Raw genomic sequence first — 18,536 nt, forward strand, 5'->3', positions numbered from 1 at the left:
CAAGTGAAAATTATATAGTCTAGTGCTTCTGTGTGTGTGTGTGTGCATGTGTTTAGCTCTCAAACAGAGTTAATTCAATTTAATATTGCATGTATAATCCCGTACAAGGTGCTAACATTTCAAGGGCTTTTGGAAGTAATTAAAATTCTAAAATATCTATTGAAAAGCTTTCCAGCAGCTGTGTTTTATTATTTTCACACATGTTTTAAGAACTCAAAGTATGGTAAAACAGAAAGAATCTTGTATTTGGAGTTAGGAGATCAAGGTTCAAATCCTCTCTGCAAATTAGCATCATAGATTGAGAACTGAGAGGGACATTAATCCAATGGCCCCATTTCAAAGATGATGAAATTGAGGTACAGAGAGGTTGTGTCCTTCCCAACATCACCAAGTGATTAAATATCAAAATTAGGATTCAAACTAGAGTCCTCTCTGACTACAGTATTTTGACGCTATTGTTCAAGTCACAGTATGAACCAAATCAGTGATCGTGGACAAGTTACTTAACATCACCCAGTCTCATCTGGAAAATAACGTTGTAGGACTAGCTGATTTCTGAGGTCCCTTCCAGCTCTGATTCTCTGATGCAACAAAATCAAAATCAAATCAATCCTATGAAAGTCATAAATTTAAAAACAAAAATTTCCGCATAAAATTCACTTCAACATTCTATCCTTTAAGCTCACCAGAATGGCAATAGAACCTTCAGAGAGCCAATCGGATACAATGCAAAGGCATTGGAAAAACTGGGTTCTCCATCATTTACTTAAAGCCAAACAAGGCGTCTTTGTCAAGCAAAACAGGTAATGCTGTCAATCACTCCTGGGCCTGGAGGGCGAAGCGCAAGGCTGACTTCCTCCTATGTCTGGAAAAATCACTCTCCTCTCCTTTCCCTTGGGTACAGCTGTCCTAGAAACTCACTCCTCTTCTGGGACATAGCTGTCCTTTTAAACCTTCTGTACTCCGCCTTCCAGAAGAAGAACAGCAGCCAACTTCGCTTACTTTCTTCTGGGGCTGTGTTGGTTCACATTTTTAAAATAGAGTGTTAGTCTCAGATTCTTTCCTTGGCATAAAGAGTCTACAGCCGGACTTCCGGCTTCATCCTATTGGTTCAGAAATTCACCTCCCACTTACTAGTCCATCAGCTTCCGAAATGGGAGTCAACTCCCCACTTTTAATCTTATCTCTAGAGAGGAAGAAATGAAAGGTCAAAGACGTACTTAAAATGTAACAAACAAATCGGATTTATATCAGCCAGCTCTTTATCATATGTCAAAAGCTTAGAAACTAAATATTTAAAGGAGAAAATAAGAAACACTACCAAATACCTAATTGTCCTTTTCAACATGGGGGCATCACAAAGTACAAAATTATTTTTTTTTAAATGGAATCATTTGGCTTCCCGGTGGAGAGAGAGGAAAGGGGAGGAGGAGAACATCTCTGTAACACCTGAGCTTGACCAGCGGTGCAGATTTCATCCACTTAAATCACCCTCATTGCATCCTTACTGATGTTACACTCCTAGACTTCTGCAAATGGCATTTAAAGACCAAACCGAGGGGTTGCATCTGTGTTCGTACTTTATGACGCAACATTTCCCCTTCATTTTAGCTTTTCTTGTATGTCTCGCTCTATTTTCCATTTTTCCTACCTCTGACATGACTTCGGCTCATTAATGAACTTGGGACAAGTAAATATCCAACCTTGGAGCTTCATGGAACGTGAAGCAAAGGTCGGAATGTACGAAGGTGCAGTTCGATCTAGAACCTCTAAGAAAACTAGAACAGGACAAAGTGAGACGGGCTTAGGGATCTGGAGAAGCAGCGAGTGCCTGGGGAGGGAGGACCCCCTTCCCCCAGGTGATTAAGAGGGCCGGAGGAGAGCTGGGCTACTTTAGCTTCCTCCGGGCTCCAGGTTGCTAAGGACGCCGCGCCCTTAGTAACCACAATGGAGCATGAAGAGGGGGTGTCGGTCGTGGACAACATAGTCACCCAGTTTAATACTTATGAAGATTTTCTGGACTCGCAGATTACCACACTGGACCTCTATTACCTGGAGGTAAGTGAGGTGCTGGACCACCCACTGGAGAAGCCTACCAGGCTCTGTCAACACCCCGGGAAAAAACTGCTGCAGCCTGCTTCACCCCAGCGCAGAGAAGCACAGCCACGCGTGCACCCGTGCCGCTAGCCAGCACAGAGACGGATGCATCCTCTAAAAGAGGTGGCAGTCAGGGCGGCTTGTGATTGAGGGGTAGTGAATTAGAGGGGAGGGCAGGCCTGAAGCATTCCCTCCCCTCCTTTCCCGCCCCCCCCCGGGGTCTTGGCTCCCCATCTTTTCCCAGCCCCGCAAATGACAGTCAGCTCCAGCCATCCCTGGGGTTTGTCCTTTGTTGAGGCAAATCACAGAATTACAGGTTTGGAGATGGGAAGAGTCTCAGAGGCCGTCTAATACAACACCTTCATTCAACAGATGAGAAAATGGACACTCAGAGAGGTCAGTGACGTGCCTCAAATCACCCAGGTAGTAAATGTCAGAGGCAGTGTCTGAACTTGCTCCTCTGACGCCAGAGCCTGCGCCCTTTCCACTGGGATCAATCAAAAGCAGTTTTAAAAAAACTACTATGTGGTACAAGCTATATAATAAATTGACTCCGGGGGTTCAAACACAACAATAAAAAAGTTCTTGCCTTCTTAGAGTTTATATATTACAGGGGCAGTGGAGTGAGGGAACAAAGCTTCCTGCAAGGAGTATTGGGAAATCTGGGTCTGAATGCTGGCTCTGTGTGAGTGAGGACAAGGGGGACTCATCTCCCTGATCCTCAGTTTTCTAATTTGGAAAATAAGGACCTCAAAGCTTCAAGTTTTCACTTTCAGTGAACCTTACCTTCATTAGAATCTTACCGTGGCTAAACTACCTTTCTGTGAGTGAAGAAAGCAGAATTAGTCTCACTGCTTACAAATCACTCCATGCCTGATGATTATCTGGGGAGGAGGCAACTTCTAGACTAGCGAATTGTATGTCAGAACTTAAATCTCTCTCTTCCCCTCTATTACAGAAGTCTAGGGATCGTCTTCTTTGTAATTACTATCACAGATGCATCAAACAAAACAGGCCAACTTCAGATTTTAACGTAGGGAACTGATGATTGTTAATAATGTGGATAGAATATTTCAATGAAAATAGTTATGACTATAAAATATCGCTTTAAAATAATTTGCTATCCAAGGTGCAAAAGATGTCTCCTTTCTTTCTTTCCCCATTTTCACCATGCTGGCTAAAATAGCATTCTCAAACTTTTTGGTCTTAAGACCCCTTCACACTCTTTAAAATTATTGAGCCCCTCCAAGAGCTTTTGTTTGTGGGGTGATAGCTATCACTATTTACCACATTAGAAACAAAAACATCTTAGTATTATTATGAAAACAATTTTGACCTTGTGAACTCCCAGAAAAGGTTCCAGGGACCCTGGGTATCCCCAGACCATGTTTTGAGATGAGCTGCGTTAAAGAAAATTAATTTTTATATTATTAGCATGGGGGTTCTTAATGTTGGGTCTGTGAACTTGTTCTTTTAAAAAAAGTATTTTGATGTGTTTCAATAATACTACATATTTTATGCATTTAAAAACATTATTCTGAGGAGTGCATAGGCTTCTCCAGTGACAAAGAGGTCAATGACATTAAAAAAAGTTGAGCACCCCTTTCTTAGAGGTACAAAATCTCAGGTACAGACCAGAAATATCATTGGAGTTGTTATTATTTTTATACTAAAATCTAAGATAGAAAACAGTTATAAAAATAGGTTTATAATTTATCTAATATAATAATTTTAACATAATTTATATTTTATAATATAGACATACACAAACACATTATAGCATACTTCAATACATTGATTATATAATATAATAGCATAATAATGGTTTGTAATATAATTCTAATACAACAATTCAAACCAGTACCAAAAAAAAAAATCCTCAGTCCCTGTCTTAATAATTTTTTTTTCTTTACTTGAATTAAGAACATCCTAGACCTGTGATTTTATTGGTGTTAAGGACTCTTGTTAATAAAATTCTTTTTTTTTGTTTTACCAAATCTAATAATAATAATGATGGAATAATAATCTTAAAAAGTTGTCTAACGTCACAGAGAGGTTAAGCGATGTGGGGGACCTAAACCCACACCTTCCTGGCTTAAAGGCTAGCTCTATATCCACTATACCATTCTGCTTACCCCTAACCCAATCATATTTAGCTTTATAAAAATGGAAGAATGTGGAGGGAAAAAAAACTTATGGAGAAACTTTAAGAAAATCCTTTTAATAATATCAACTAAGTTTATCTTTACAATATTGTTATAAAACTCAACATGATCCTGAATCATGAAATCTTAAAGCTGGAAGGGCTCAAAGTAGATTACATTTAGGTGATGTTTTTCAGTCTTTTGTTGTATTTTATTTTTCAGTTATTTTCTTCAGCTTCTACTTTCACTTTACAATTTAAAAGGAAAAAAAAAGACCTATGTTACAAATCTATCTATCTATCTACCTATCTATCTATCTGTCTGTCTGTCTGTCTATCATGCATCCACATATATATACAGGTATATATGTATATACACTCACACATACAGTTAAAAACAACTTCCCATATGGTCCATGTCCAAAAATACATGTCTCATTTTGTGCCTTGAGTCTATCACTTTTCTGTCAAAAAAGGGTAGCAATAACAGAAAACAAAAAGTCAAGAATATCAAAGGAAATAATAAAAAAAAAGTAAAGGAAGGAAGTTTAGCAGTACCAGATCTTAAACTATATTATAAGGCAATAATTATCATAACTATCTGGTACCAGCTAAGAAATAGAAAGGTAGATGAACAGAATAGAGTAGACATACAATTTACAGCAGCAAATAAACATAATAACCTTGTATTTGATAAGTGTAAAGACTTAAGATTTTGGGATGAGAATTCATTATCTGGTTAAAAAAAAAAGGTAGGAAAACTGGAAATCATGACAGAAACTGGGCATAGACCAATATCTTACACCATTTAGCAAGGTGAAAAAGGATACATGACCTAGATAAAAAGAGAGATTTTGCAGGAAAATTAGAAGAACCTGGAACAGATTACATATCCGATTTATTAATAGGTGAATAATTTATAAAGAAACAACAGAAAGAGAGCAAGGTTAGGTGTAAAATGGATAATATCTATTACATTAAAATAAAGTTTTTGAATAAATAAAACAATTGTAGCCAAGATCAGAAGGAAAGCAGAAAATTAGGGGGGGATTTTATAGACAGTTTATCAGATAAAGGTCTCATATCTAAAATATATAAAGAACTTTGTCAAATTTATAAGAATGGGAGTCATTCCACAATTGATAAATGATCAAAGGATATGAACAGGCAGCTTTTCATGAAGAAATCAAAACAATTTATAGTCATATGAAAAAATGTTCTAAACCATTATAGATTAGAGAAATGCAGATTAAAACAACTTGGAGATATCACTTTACACCTATATACTGGCCAAAATAATAGAAGGGGAAAGTGACAAATATTGGAGGGGATGTGGAAAAATTGGGACATGAATTCATTGTTGGTGGAATTGTGAGCTGATCCAACCATTTTGTAGCGCAATCTGGAATTATGCCCAAAGGGTAATACCTCCAGAGTGGGGAACCTGCAGCCTTGAGGCCACATTTGGCCCTCTAGGTCCTCAAATGTGGCCTTTTGACTGAATCCAAACTTCAGGGATTTGTTCTGTAATGTTTGGATTCAGTCAAAGGGCGTCACCTTCACTAGAGGGCACATGTGGCCTTGAGGCCGCAGGTTCCCCACACTTGAATACCCTTTGACCCAGTAATACTACTACTAGGTCTATTTCCAAAAATGATTAGGGAGAAAGGAAAAAAGAATCTATATGTTCTAAAATGTTTATAGCTGCTCTCTTTGTGGTGACAAAGAACTGGAAATTGTGCAGGGATGTCCATCAATTGGGGAATGACTGGACAAGTTGTGGTATATGATTGTGATGGAATACTACTGTGCTATGAGAAATGGTAAGCTCAATGATCTTAGAAAAATATAGAAAGACATATGAAATAATAAAGAGTGAAATGAGCAGAACCAAGAGGACATTGCATACAGTAACAGCGATATTGTTTTAATAATGACTTTGAGTGACTATTTTTTTTACTTTTGACTATTACAAATAACCAAATTAACTATAAAGAACATATGAAGAAAGATGCTATTTGCATCTAGAGAAAGAACTGATAAATAGAATGTATAGAACAATTTTACATATATGCATATATATACATACATGTGTATATATACACACATACATATATGTATATGTGTATGTGTGTATATATGCATATATATATATGTCTGTGTCTAATGGTAGCTATCTCTAAGGGGATGAGTGGGGAGGAAAGAAAAAGAAAAGGAAAAAAATACATGATAATTTTGTTATACATTTGAAAGGAATAGCAAATTGCACATAGCAGATTTGCAGTTTCATGTGCAATCATCTTTTTTATTGTACTATGTTATGGAAATGCTTGTTTTATTACAAAAATTAATTTTAATGTAAAAAAAGACAGAAAGGTAGTATAGTTCATCATCAGTCCTCTGGAATTGTGTTTAATTGATCAGAGTTCTTAAGGTTTTCAAAGTTGTTGACTTTATAATGACACATGGTATTGTATAAATCATTCTCCTGTTCACCTTACTCTGCATCAGTTCATACAAGTCTCCCTAGGTTTCTCTGAATCCATCTCTTTCATCATTATAGTACAGTAATATTTCATTACATTCATGTACTGTAATTTATCTAGCCATTCCTCAATTGATAGACATCCCCCTTCATTTCTAGTCCTTTGCCACTACAAAAAGAGCTATTTAGATATTTTTATACTTTGGTTCCTTTTCCTCTTTCTTTGATGCCTTTAGGATATAAGCCTAGTAAAAGTATCATTGGATCAAAGTTTAGTGACTTTGTGGGCATATTTTCCCAATTCATCTCCAAAATGTAGTGAATTCAGAGTTCCATTACAAAATTCACAGTAAATTAACGTGGCTGTTTTCCCATGACTTCTCCAATATTTTTCATTTTCCTTTTGGTTGTTGTTATTATCATTGCAAATCTGTTGGGTTTGAGATAGAACCTCAGAGTTACTTTATTTTTGCGGTTTTTCTAATTATTAATGATTTGGAGCATTTTTTCAAATGGTTGTTGATAGCTTGGCTTTCTTCCTTTGAGAATTGCCTGCTCATGTCTTTTGACCATTTATCAGTTGGGGAATGAATCATATTCTTAAAAATTTAAATCAATTCCTTATTTATCTTGGAATTTGCTGCAGAGATTTTTTTTTACCTAGTTAATTTTTCCATTTTCATTTTATCTTCATTAGTTTTGTAGGTGGTGTCTTTCTTATGAAATTGGGTGGGGACACATTTTAAAGTGATTTCAGTCTCTGCAGATAAGATTTCACTAACCAGATCTAGAAGCGATATATATTCCTCAATTAAGGGTAAAGATACAACTGATTCCTTTATTTCTGAAGGCATATTTTTGAAGTAAAATTATTCATTTTTTCCTTAATTATTTAAGAAGGTCTTTGGGTTTTGAAAATGTAATTTTCAAAATATTAAGAGGTAGATTCAGTCGATATACTTAGCATCAGGAAAAGCTGGGTTCGGATTCTGCCTTTGGCATTTAACAGCTGGGTCAAGTCAACAAATTGACAAGCATTTGTTAATCATTCAGACATTGTGCTAAGTGCTGGGAACACAAACTCAAGCAAGAAGAAAGATAGTCCCTGCCCTCAAGGAGCTTACACTCTAATGGAGGAAGCCCACACATAAAAGGAAGCTGAATAGCTGGAGGAGGGTCTAGGGCAGGGGTGGGGAACCTACAGCCTCAGAACAAATCTGAATCCAAACTTCACAGAAGAAATTCTTTTAAATCTTCTGTGAAGTTTGGATTCAGTCAAAGGGCCACACTTCAGGATCTAGGCGGCTATATGTGACCTCAAGGCCATAGGTTCCCCATTCCTGGTCTAGGGGAAGAAAGGAAAGAGCCAACGTAGGAAGATGATAGAGAAAAAAATTCTGTAGCCAGAAGGGGAGCCCAGAGAGGAATGAAGATATGGCTAGCCTGGGACCTCTCCTTAAAACATAGGTTCTCAGAGGAACCAGTCAATCAGAGAAAGGAGCCGTATTTAAGATTCACTCAGGAGTTAACTTCCAGGGTAAAAAGGCTTTTATGTTGTGGTGGAGAAAATTTAAAGAGTCAGGAGTGGAACCCAGAGAGGAAAGACATGTCTGGCCTGGTAACTCCTTAAAATAGAGGTTTCACGTCTGATGCCAAGTCATTTAATATTCTTGAGGCTCAGAAAGCTCTCTTAAGACTAAGACAAATTACAATTTTAAGGGAAAAAATTAAATTCCTTTTCCCCCTCAAAACCTGAAAGTAATACAGCATTTGTTATTTCTTCCTTTTAGTTAAAATAAATGTTCCTGGGGCCATAATCAAATACAAAAAGTGATTTTCCCTAGAGAACACTATCAAAATGATGCCCTGCCCAGCTCCAATGACTTGGGGACTAGATTTGGAAATAGATTTCTGTTCCATTCCTAAAAACTCATAAGCTAATCACCAGTAGGCATTAATCCCAGAATATCAGAGTTTTGAAGGACCTCAAAGACAATCTTTTTAAAAATATTTTCGCAATTACAAGTTAAAGCGATTTTTACCATTTTTTAAAGTTTTGAGTTCTAAATTTTGTTCTTCCCTCCTCTCTCTCCTCCTCCTTCACTAAGATGGTAAGCAATATGATATAGGTTATATAGCAATCATGTAAAACATTTCCATATTAGTCATTTTGTATAAGAAGACTCAAACAACAATAAAAAAGGATGAATGAAAGAAAGAAAGAAAGTGAAAAATAGCATGCTTCAGTCTGTATTCAGATAATATCAGTTCTTTCTCTGGAGGTAGATAGCATGTTTCATCATGGGTCCTTTCAGATTGCCCTGGACCACTGTATTGCTGAGAATACCTAAGTCATTCACAGTTCATCACACACTATTGCTGTTTCTGGGTACAATGTTCTCTTGGTTCTGCTCACTTCACTCTGCATCAGTGCATGTAAGTCTTTAAAGTAAATCTTATCTAAACTGTAGTTGAACAAGAATACACCCTACAAAACAGCAGACTTTTGGCCATGCATGTGTAGCTGAAGTAAACAAGGAACAAGTCACAGGTGTTGAATAGATTAAGGGAATGGGAATTTGGGGTATTCGAGAAAACAATAGCATGAATGTTAAGGTCACTTAGTATGAGGGCAGGAATATTTCTGGAGAATGGAACTGTGAACCAGGGAATGAATTCATCAAGAAAGAAGGTAGGATATCCTAAAAATATTGGCAAATAATAACGACCAGATCTGGTCTATTCATTATAGAAAGCAAGTTTCCTGGGGCATAGTGGAAGGAGCAAGAAGATATTGAATTATATATGGAGGCGGGGATAGAAAAGTTTAAGTGGATGGTGGAAAAGGCAATTTGTTCCTTGGTAATTAGGCATTCAGTATCCCTGGGATGGGGGGAGATTAAGAAGGGATGGGAGTGCTCTAACCACTGGGGAGAGTTCAGGCAGAGCATCAGTGGATGTGAGGAAGTCCACTGATGAAGGTAGGTGATTAGAATGTTCAAAGTCTCCTTCCAGGCCTAGCTCCTCAGGGTCTTGGCACAGCCCTCCACTTCCCAGCCCTAACTGCTGTACTAATGACAGCCCTGAGTGTGTCCAGGAACCTAGCCCAGGGCCTGGTAGGTATTGTGAGGCACTCCGTCTTACAATCATCCACAAGTTTCTATTTCATTGATTAAAAACTCTGAATTCCCTCTATCCCATCACCACCTAGTACCATTACCTCTCTCCCCAACCATCACTCCTCCTGAACTTAGCATATTCTTGGCCTTCACTGCAACCTTCTATCCTGTAACCATTGGTACTCATGCAGGCCAGCACTCCAACTCAAATTTCATTTTCTGTCCTTCCAAATCTTGACCTTGTAAGTAATTCAGATAAATCTTATGCTGTCCTCAAAATCTCCCTTCAGCTGGCATACACCAGCATTGCTCCACGAGTGGTCTTGTTGAAGCCACTTATGATCAGATACAGTCATGGCAGGAGAGAGATATCACAGCAACATGACCTTAAGAGTGACAGTTTGGAATAATGGATAAGTCCATTGGAGGACTGCCCCAAGGAGAAAATATGCCCTACCCTGGATACTGGCACCTTGAGGAGGAGAAACAGTCTTTCCACCAGAGTTAGTCCTTCCCCCTCATTTTATTTCATTTTCCCAGAATCTTAGCTCATCAGTAAGGCACTTCTTTACTGTGCTCAAAGAATAATTTGCACTAGTACCTATAGGTAGATTTCTCTCTGCCTTCAAACTCATTATAGTAGAATTTTTCAGCATTGTAAAACTAGAGAAAAGGTCTTGTTACAGTCCAAGTGCAAAGGATAAGAATAGACCTGTTGTTTAAAGAAACAAATGATGAAGTAAAATTATCACAACTGTCCATGAAGAACATTCCAAATTTTTGAAAGACACAAAGAAAATTACCTCAATGCATATTGAGTACATCAAGTTTTAAAACACTTAAAAGGCTTCTTAACTTGATTTAATGTCAGAAAAATTAAAAAAAAAAACTGGTGGAGAAGCCTGGCTAGATTTGAAGTAATGTATGACCCAGGGCTTGGGCTAAAGGACGAATGTGACATTTTCTTCCAAAGTTGTTGTTATTGGTGGTGGTGGTGGCCCCATTTCAAAGGAAAGACTCCTGTACAACTATTGTGACGTTCTATAGATCTTGGGAATAGTGAAACAGTTAAGATTGGAAGCATATCAATCTTCCCATCTAATAGGTTAAGCTAATCTACAGGTAGCTAGATGACCCAAAGAATGAGAAGCTATATGTACTTAAGTGCCTACTGAGCAGCAGCGGATCTTCCAGTGTTGGTTACATTATTTTGGTGGAATCAGCAAAATACTTTGCAGAATGAAGGTTTCTAATGCTCCCAGGAGTGGATACATAATACCACATCCCACCACCACCACCCCTACCAATGAAATCACAGACCCAGTCTGAAAAAAATAAATGTCCAAAGCACTCTCCTAGGCACTGGGGACATAAAGAGAGAAAAAACAGTGCCAGATCTCAAGGGATTTATGTGCTCCTTAGAGGAAGTGGAGAAAATGCAATAAGCAACATACAAGGCAAATTTGAGATGGGGAAGAGAATGAACAACCGATTAAATCAGAGCACAGAGAGAGAAGGTGGTACTAGTTCTGAGCCTTGAGGGAAAACAAGGATTCTGAGAGATGAGGAGGGAGTATTCCAGGAAAATTCCTGGAGATGAGAAATGGAGTGCTAAGACTGAGAAAGGGCTAGAATTTCTATTTTTGCTGGTATAGAGAACTCATGAAAGGAAGTGTGAAATAAAGATGGAAGCATAGTTAGGAACCAAATTGTGGAGGAGTAAAATGCCCTCCATGTGATTACATGCATTTCTGAGAGTGACATGGGATTGCTTTAGGACCACTCAGGTTTTATTTTGTTTTGTTTTGTTTCAAATACAAGAAGTGTTTCTTGTGTCTTGGGGCAGCCTTGGGCATTGTTTGCTTCTTAGATATAGAAATATGAGCTGGTACTGAAGCTATTAACTTGGATATTGCCAGATGGATGAGCATGTTTGTCATGGTCCAGAGAGGCCAGACCATTGATTACCCACAGGGTTCACCAGTTTGAACATGTAGATAGGGTCATTCAGCCAAGTCTTCATTTTTATTTTCTCAGGTGAATCTTGAGTCATCGAATCACAGAGGTTCCAGAAATGCATTGGAACCCCAGCAAGTTGATTACTCAGTGGAAGTAAACTCGTTATTTTATTTTTCCTATCAAAAACGAGGTGCTGAGTCATAGTCACATAAGCCAAGCAGAGGTAACAGTCCATGAGCTCCTTTTCTACATGGCGTTGATTTATATTTTCAAAGGTTTAAATAGGGGAATGGATTAAGCGATAGAGAAAAAAAATGGCAATGATGCCGTACACTTTGTGGTTTCTGTGTTTACACTCTCAAAGTGGGATATTTACATTTTACAGTCTGAAACATTTTGACTCATAATTGTCCTTGTGATTTCATAAATGTCATATCTGTTCTAATTGTCAAGAAGGCTCCCAAATGGAATTGATCTTGTTGTTGTCCTCACAAATTGTTATTGATAAAATATTGTAATTAAATAGTAGAGTAAAAAGAATCATTCAACTTCACAGAGACAATTAAGTTACTTATAGAAAAATCTATAAACAAGGTCATGAAAGTGGAAGGGTTTGAAATGTTTAGCCAAGATATTATATGGGTAGAATTAAGACTAGGACCCCAGATGTCCAGTCATATAATTCTTTGATTTTGGAGCTTATGAGATTATTAATAATAGGGGAAAGAGTATGTTTTCTGGGTATTTCCATTTCCAGAGAATATAACCTTTTAACCTTTTAACTTAGAGTCATATTCCTCTCATTTTACAGATGACAAAACTAAAGCTCCCCAAATTTAAGAGATTTGCCCAAAATCACACAATTAGTCATTGTCAGAGGCAGGTTTTTTTTTTTTTTTGGCAAGGCAATCAGAGTTAAGTGACTTGCCCAAGGTCACACAGCTAGTAAGTGTTAAGTGTGAAAAGACAAATTTGAACTCAGGCCCTCTGTCTCCAGGGCTAGTGCTCTGTCCACTGTGCCCGCCTAGCTGCCCCAGAAGCAGGCTTTGTTCATGTTATCATCACACCATTCAGTTTCTTGTTTACAAAGTTAGAGGAGGAGGCGAGCTGAGTTCCCCATTACCCAGGGTTAGGAGAGGCTAACACCTTCCTGGACACATGACACAGCCCAACTGATCGATGAATTCAGAAACCATATGCAATGTGTAACCCCTGTGGACCTCTCACCTCCAGGAAGGGAGGAATGGCACATTCAAACAATTTTTTCCAACCACCATGAAGGTGGCTGAAGCAGGTGCTATGGAGTACTTAGAGCTTGGTCAGACATCAAAGATATCGAGGGTCATTCTGGGCCATCACCCAAAAAATTGTCCAGTTGTCCTAACTCTTGTCTTCCCACTGGACTTTGATGACTCTGGAAGAGAGGAGGGTGAAGCCGATGACTGTGTGCAACTCTGGTTCACCTAGGTCCAGTTCACTCATGAGCTAAGACATCACTCCATGATGTCACTGATCCACTTCAAAAATGAAGGATGAACAGCAAGGTTAACTTTAAAATTAAATTTGATGCCAAATTTGATTTTAAAGTACTTGCCTCAGAATTATCTCAGAATAATATCCTTGAGAATATTCAAATCCGTTAGAGAAAAGCAATTATTTAATCAAAGTTAAGTGGGAAAATTTCTCTCTAATCTATTCTAAAGATAAAACCTGCTGTGGTCTTTTTATTTTGCTTGATATGAGCCAATACCATTTGCAGGGGAAAGCATGTCATAGTGGATAGATAGGGTGCTAGATTTGGAACTCCTGGGTTCAAGTCCTGTTTCTGATAAATGATGGCTGTGTGACTCTGGACTAGTCATTTAACTTCTCAAAGTTCTAAGCAGTTAAGACTACAACTTGCAAAGTGGGCGCTAACCTTCATTGGTAGGGAAAGTCTCTCATCATGTGGTCCCTTAGCTCATCAGATCACAGAGCCAGCGCCTATCCTTATCAATGACATTTCTTAAACAACTTCTCTGTGAAGACTGTCCCACTGGCTGCCAAGGGGAGAGAGAAAAAAAATGTTTGTCCTTTGTAAGCAGGGCTACACTAGGCTTCACTGGAGCGCCATTGTCTACAAAACTAGCATGAGCCTTGAGCACAGAAATTTTATGAGGTGGTAGACATAATTGTGTTATCTTAAAAAATTAACTTGTTATCTGCTAGAATTGTAATAGAATTTAAACCTACAGTGATGCAACCTTGCGGGGAGTAGGGGGCTGAGGATAGGGCTTTACCTCATTTTCTCTTATTATATGTTAATTCCACTAGGTGGAAGCATTTGCCCAGTTTTGTATTGCACGTGTAAACAGAACATTTAAAAAAAAAAAAAGCAAATGTATTTGCTTGAAGGCAAATAACGAATGTCATTATTCTGCATGTTACTCTGCTCTCCAGATTAACAACTTAGCAATTTCTCCTCCTCCTCTTCCTCCTCTTCCTCCTTCTTCTTCTAACTGGACCTTATTGGTTTTGTTGATGTGGGGAATATCCATAAAGCATCCTCTTCTACCAGCGCAGATTAGCACTGCTCTTGTAATTTATAAGTAACTTGCTCATCACAGCTACGTGTTAGAGATAAGAATTAACTCAAGGTCTTCCTGACTCCGAAACCAGCTCTCTGTGGACACTATGCTACATTTGTTTTGCGTTAAAAAAATAACTTCCACTTACTCCTATAGGTAGTATAGTAATTGCTTTAAGAATAATATAGCCAGGTGTATTCTTTTCAGTTTCGCGGTTTGTTGCATTTGGAAAATCACATTTGATATCTTGTAGTTTTCCACTTAAGAAGATTGAGGTGTAAAAATTAGTGGCTTAGTCAGGACTTCTTATTTGCTAGGTATTCAATATTATATCTACTGTTAAAGTCTATCTCTCCTGCCTCGTTGTTTCATGGGTTTTATTCTGGATTGTTTTAATAAAGACTAATATTTGGGTTGATGGATACGATTGCTGAAAAGCTCAATTAGACACACTGCTTAATTTCAGAGTTAACTTCTACAAGTTACTCAAAAGTCCTTCGACACCTAGAGTGATTTCATCTACCAATCAAAAGGAAACATCAAATGTAGACAGAGTTAGTATCAAGATGCTTGATGGGCGTCTAAACCTTATTGAATGCCAAAACTGGGATACCTTGCAGTTGCTGAAGTAAAGAGGAAAGCCCACTCTGTTACAGGGACCATTTAAGGGTCATCTGGGTTAAACTAGTTTCTTTGACACAATGCCAGGCACATAGCAAATGCTTAATAAATGTTTGTTGACTGACTACAGTTAGGTAATGCCTTCTTGGACACCAAAAAGCAGAGTGCCTTATGATTACTAGAGAAAGTAGGCAATTTTTAGTTAGAAACTGGGGTTGTTTTAAGAATAATTCTAAGTGGGGTCTGGTGTGTGTGTCTGAGTGGCATCTCTCCATGGAGAACTTGGGAAGCCTGCTTCCAGAAGAAATGTGATGACATGTAAGGGAAGTGCCTTGAAGAGACCTCCTGTGGAGCATGTATGGGCATCCCATAACTGATTCCAGTTGTCTAAACGGATGTTGAAGAGGAGGCTGCCTGATTGGCTGCAGAGGCATCCAATCCAAAACAACCTGTCACCTTTGGCTCTGATCTCTTTGCCTCATTTGCTTCTGAGAGATTTTAAAGACACGTTCAATCGTGGTGTCTGGTGAAGGAAGGTCTTTGACTTTCAGGGAGCAAGGTACGGGAATCTGGGGATTGAAATACATGTTGGATTTTACAGTCAGCACAAAATAAATCCCCTGAGTCATAAGGAGAGATCTTTGGAAATGACCTTGGGGACCTCAGCCCAGTGGAAGGATTCAGCCAATTAGTGATGCCACAATTGAATAAGAACTTGGTGGGATCGATTAGGAATTGAGCTACTACCTCAGTCTGAGACTACTCCCTCAGAGATAGGGATGGTATACAGAAGAGTATGCCCTATCTCCGCCATGGGGAGAAATGTTTATATGTTTGTTCTGGTTATGTCTTTAAAATTCTTTTTCTGTAAATATTAATGTTAAATCACTACTATATAAATGGGGGAACACAGCCAATAAGGACTCCATCTATTTTTTTAAAGGAGAGGCACCCCAACTCCCTCAGAGTACCTCTAGAATCCTAAGGGGAAAATGCAGAAGCCAGGCCCCAGAAGAGGGGGACAGTGCATACATTTTACAAGACAACTTTCAAAGTGGGAGCACTTAAGTTAAATTAGCTTTTTTGTAACCTCCACACATTATTCTCTGTTCTGCCTTCTGAAGTTAATCTGGACAAGTTTTGTCCTTTCCACCACATGATAGCCACCCTTCAAATACGTGAAGGCAGCTGTCATGTTCCATACACAGACACACACACACACACACACACACACACACACACTCATACACACACATACACACACATGCACCCTAGTCTTTTTTTTTTTCCAGACTAAACATGTCTAGTTTCTTCCAACCAATACTCATATATGGACTCAAGGCCCTTTATCATCCTTGTTACTCTGAATATTCTCTAGTTCATCAATGTCCTTCTTAAACTGCGGTTTCCAGAAGTGAACACACTATTCCAAATGAGCTCTGACAAGGGCAGAATACAATGGGACTATCACCGTTCCATTTCTAGAAGCCATCTCAACGCAGACCAAGATTGTGTCAGCATCACATCACACTGCCCATGTTAAGCTTTCAGTCAGTGCACCAAGTCACTCTCTTCTCCACCAGAACAATTCCTGTCTATCCATGTCTCCTCCATCTTATACTTGTGAAGCTGATTTCTGGGACACAAATCGAAGACTTTATATTTATCTTTATTGACCTAATCCTTATTGGTTTCATCCCAGTACTCTAGCGTGTTAAGATTTTTTTTTGAACTGTGTCCTGTCACCCATTCTATTAGCTTTCCCTCCCAGCTTGGTGGCATCTTCAAATTTCTTCTATGCCTTTATCCAAGTCATTGATAAGAATGACACAGTGCAGAGCCTGGCACAGATCCCTGTGGTATCCAATGAAGTCCTTCTACTATGTTGATATTGGCCCATTCTCAATTACCTTTTGAATTTGACTATCCTGACAGTCTGAATCTATCACTTTGGATGTGGCCTTTTGACTGAGTCCGAGTTTTACAGAACAAATCCTTTTATTAAGGGGATTTGTTCTGTGAAGTTTGGATTCAGTCAAAGGGCCATTTGCGGCCTCGAGACCGCAGGTTCCCCACCCCTGGTCTAATCCATATCTCTCTATCCTCTCCACAAGGATAGTATGATCATAAGGCATAGAAGGGCTGTGATCTGTATTGAGGGCTGCAGTATTCACACAAAAAAAGTAGTGAGTCTTTTCATGTAATGATGAGGTTCTAGACACCTTAATGTTGCTGTGCAGTTATGTATGAGATTAAATGAAAGCTCCTTCCTAGTGCTTTCTAGCTTCAGGGGGTCATCTTGAATTTCAATTTCTTTGTTTTCACTAGTAGAGACACTACATGAAAATATCTTTGTAGTTTAGTGGGAAATTCAGCAGCTCCAATTAAACTATAATATGCCATGACAACAAATAATTGCCAATTCAGAGATAAGAATGAGTTCACAGAAGTAAATGATCGGAATGATGAATCTGTGAAAGCAACAATATTTTCATTTTTGTGTGGTAATTACTTTTAATCGCTCAAAGAAAGCTGTCTTGATGTACAAGTGATATTGTCTCCAGTTTCATTATTTAGAAGTTAATCTATTAGGTATATGCAACTTTTCTCAGAATTCATTTTAAACTATGATTTATTATTTTTCACTCTCTAAAGACAAATTTGGAGTTTTATGCTATCCATATCGCACGTTGGATATTTGGGGGAATGCCATATATCAAAGGTATAAAAATACATTGTTTAAAGGGTGAATTGCATTTTTGCATCTAATATATTACTAGCTAATATTTATATAGCATTGTAGAGTTTGCAATATACTTTATGTAGATGATCCAATTTGATCATGTAACAATAGTATTAAAACCTCAGATTTGAATAACTCTTTATATTTTATGAACTTAATCTCATATACGTGAATATAAACTATTTATAAACATGAACTTACTTGAAAATCACAATATCCGCATGAGATTGGTAGTAAAAGGATGATTATTTCTCCTCCTTGTTTTACAGATGAGAAAATTGTGGCTTTGACTGTGATTTAGTTGTAAAAGTTTCATTTGTAATAACAAATATCAACTTTAATTATGTAAACTAAATCTGCTAGTGGTCTAATATTTAAAAAAAATCAATGTGTAATTTCCCTGAAAACATATGGGGGATTTGTTTTGTTTCTCTTTAGGACGAAGACCTGGCCCGCCAGCTGGTGGAGCTGGGCTACAGAGGGAGTGGAGAAGTCGCAAGAAGGGAAGATTTTGAAGCAAGGAAGGGAGCTATTGAGATAGCAAGACTTGCAGAAAGGACTCAGAAAAAGTAAGTGGCTGCTGCCCAACCCAACCCAACATATGGACCATTTAGATTTCAAAAACTTATGTCTTCCTATTTTTTACCTTTCTGAAAAGCCAACCCCTCCCCCCACTCCCACAATCTTTTTGGATTTTCTCATCTATAGAAGCACAGGCTGATGCAGATAGAACTAAAAACATTTCAACAAACTACGAAGATCAGTCAGCTGGAATGTGCCGACTATAAAAATACACTAGATG

At 38.1% G+C, this 18,536-nt stretch overlaps 1 protein-coding gene across 1 annotated transcript; it reads left to right on the forward strand.

Annotated features, from left to right (window-relative positions):
* Window positions 1-1,943: 1,943 nt before the first annotated feature.
* Window positions 1,944-18,303, forward strand: LOC114037590 (cilia- and flagella-associated protein 299-like; the record flags this gene model as incomplete). Its single annotated transcript, XM_027854505.1, has 2 exons — window positions 1,944-2,058; window positions 18,173-18,303. Coding segments are annotated over exons 1-2 (242 nt in total), but the record flags the coding sequence as incomplete, so codon positions are not given.
* Window positions 18,304-18,536: the final 233 nt, after the last annotated feature.

Source organism: Vombatus ursinus, unplaced genomic scaffold, assembly GCF_900497805.2.
Source record: "Vombatus ursinus unplaced genomic scaffold, bare-nosed wombat genome assembly UNPS02010461.1, whole genome shotgun sequence".
NCBI lineage: Eukaryota > Metazoa > Chordata > Mammalia > Diprotodontia > Vombatidae > Vombatus > Vombatus ursinus.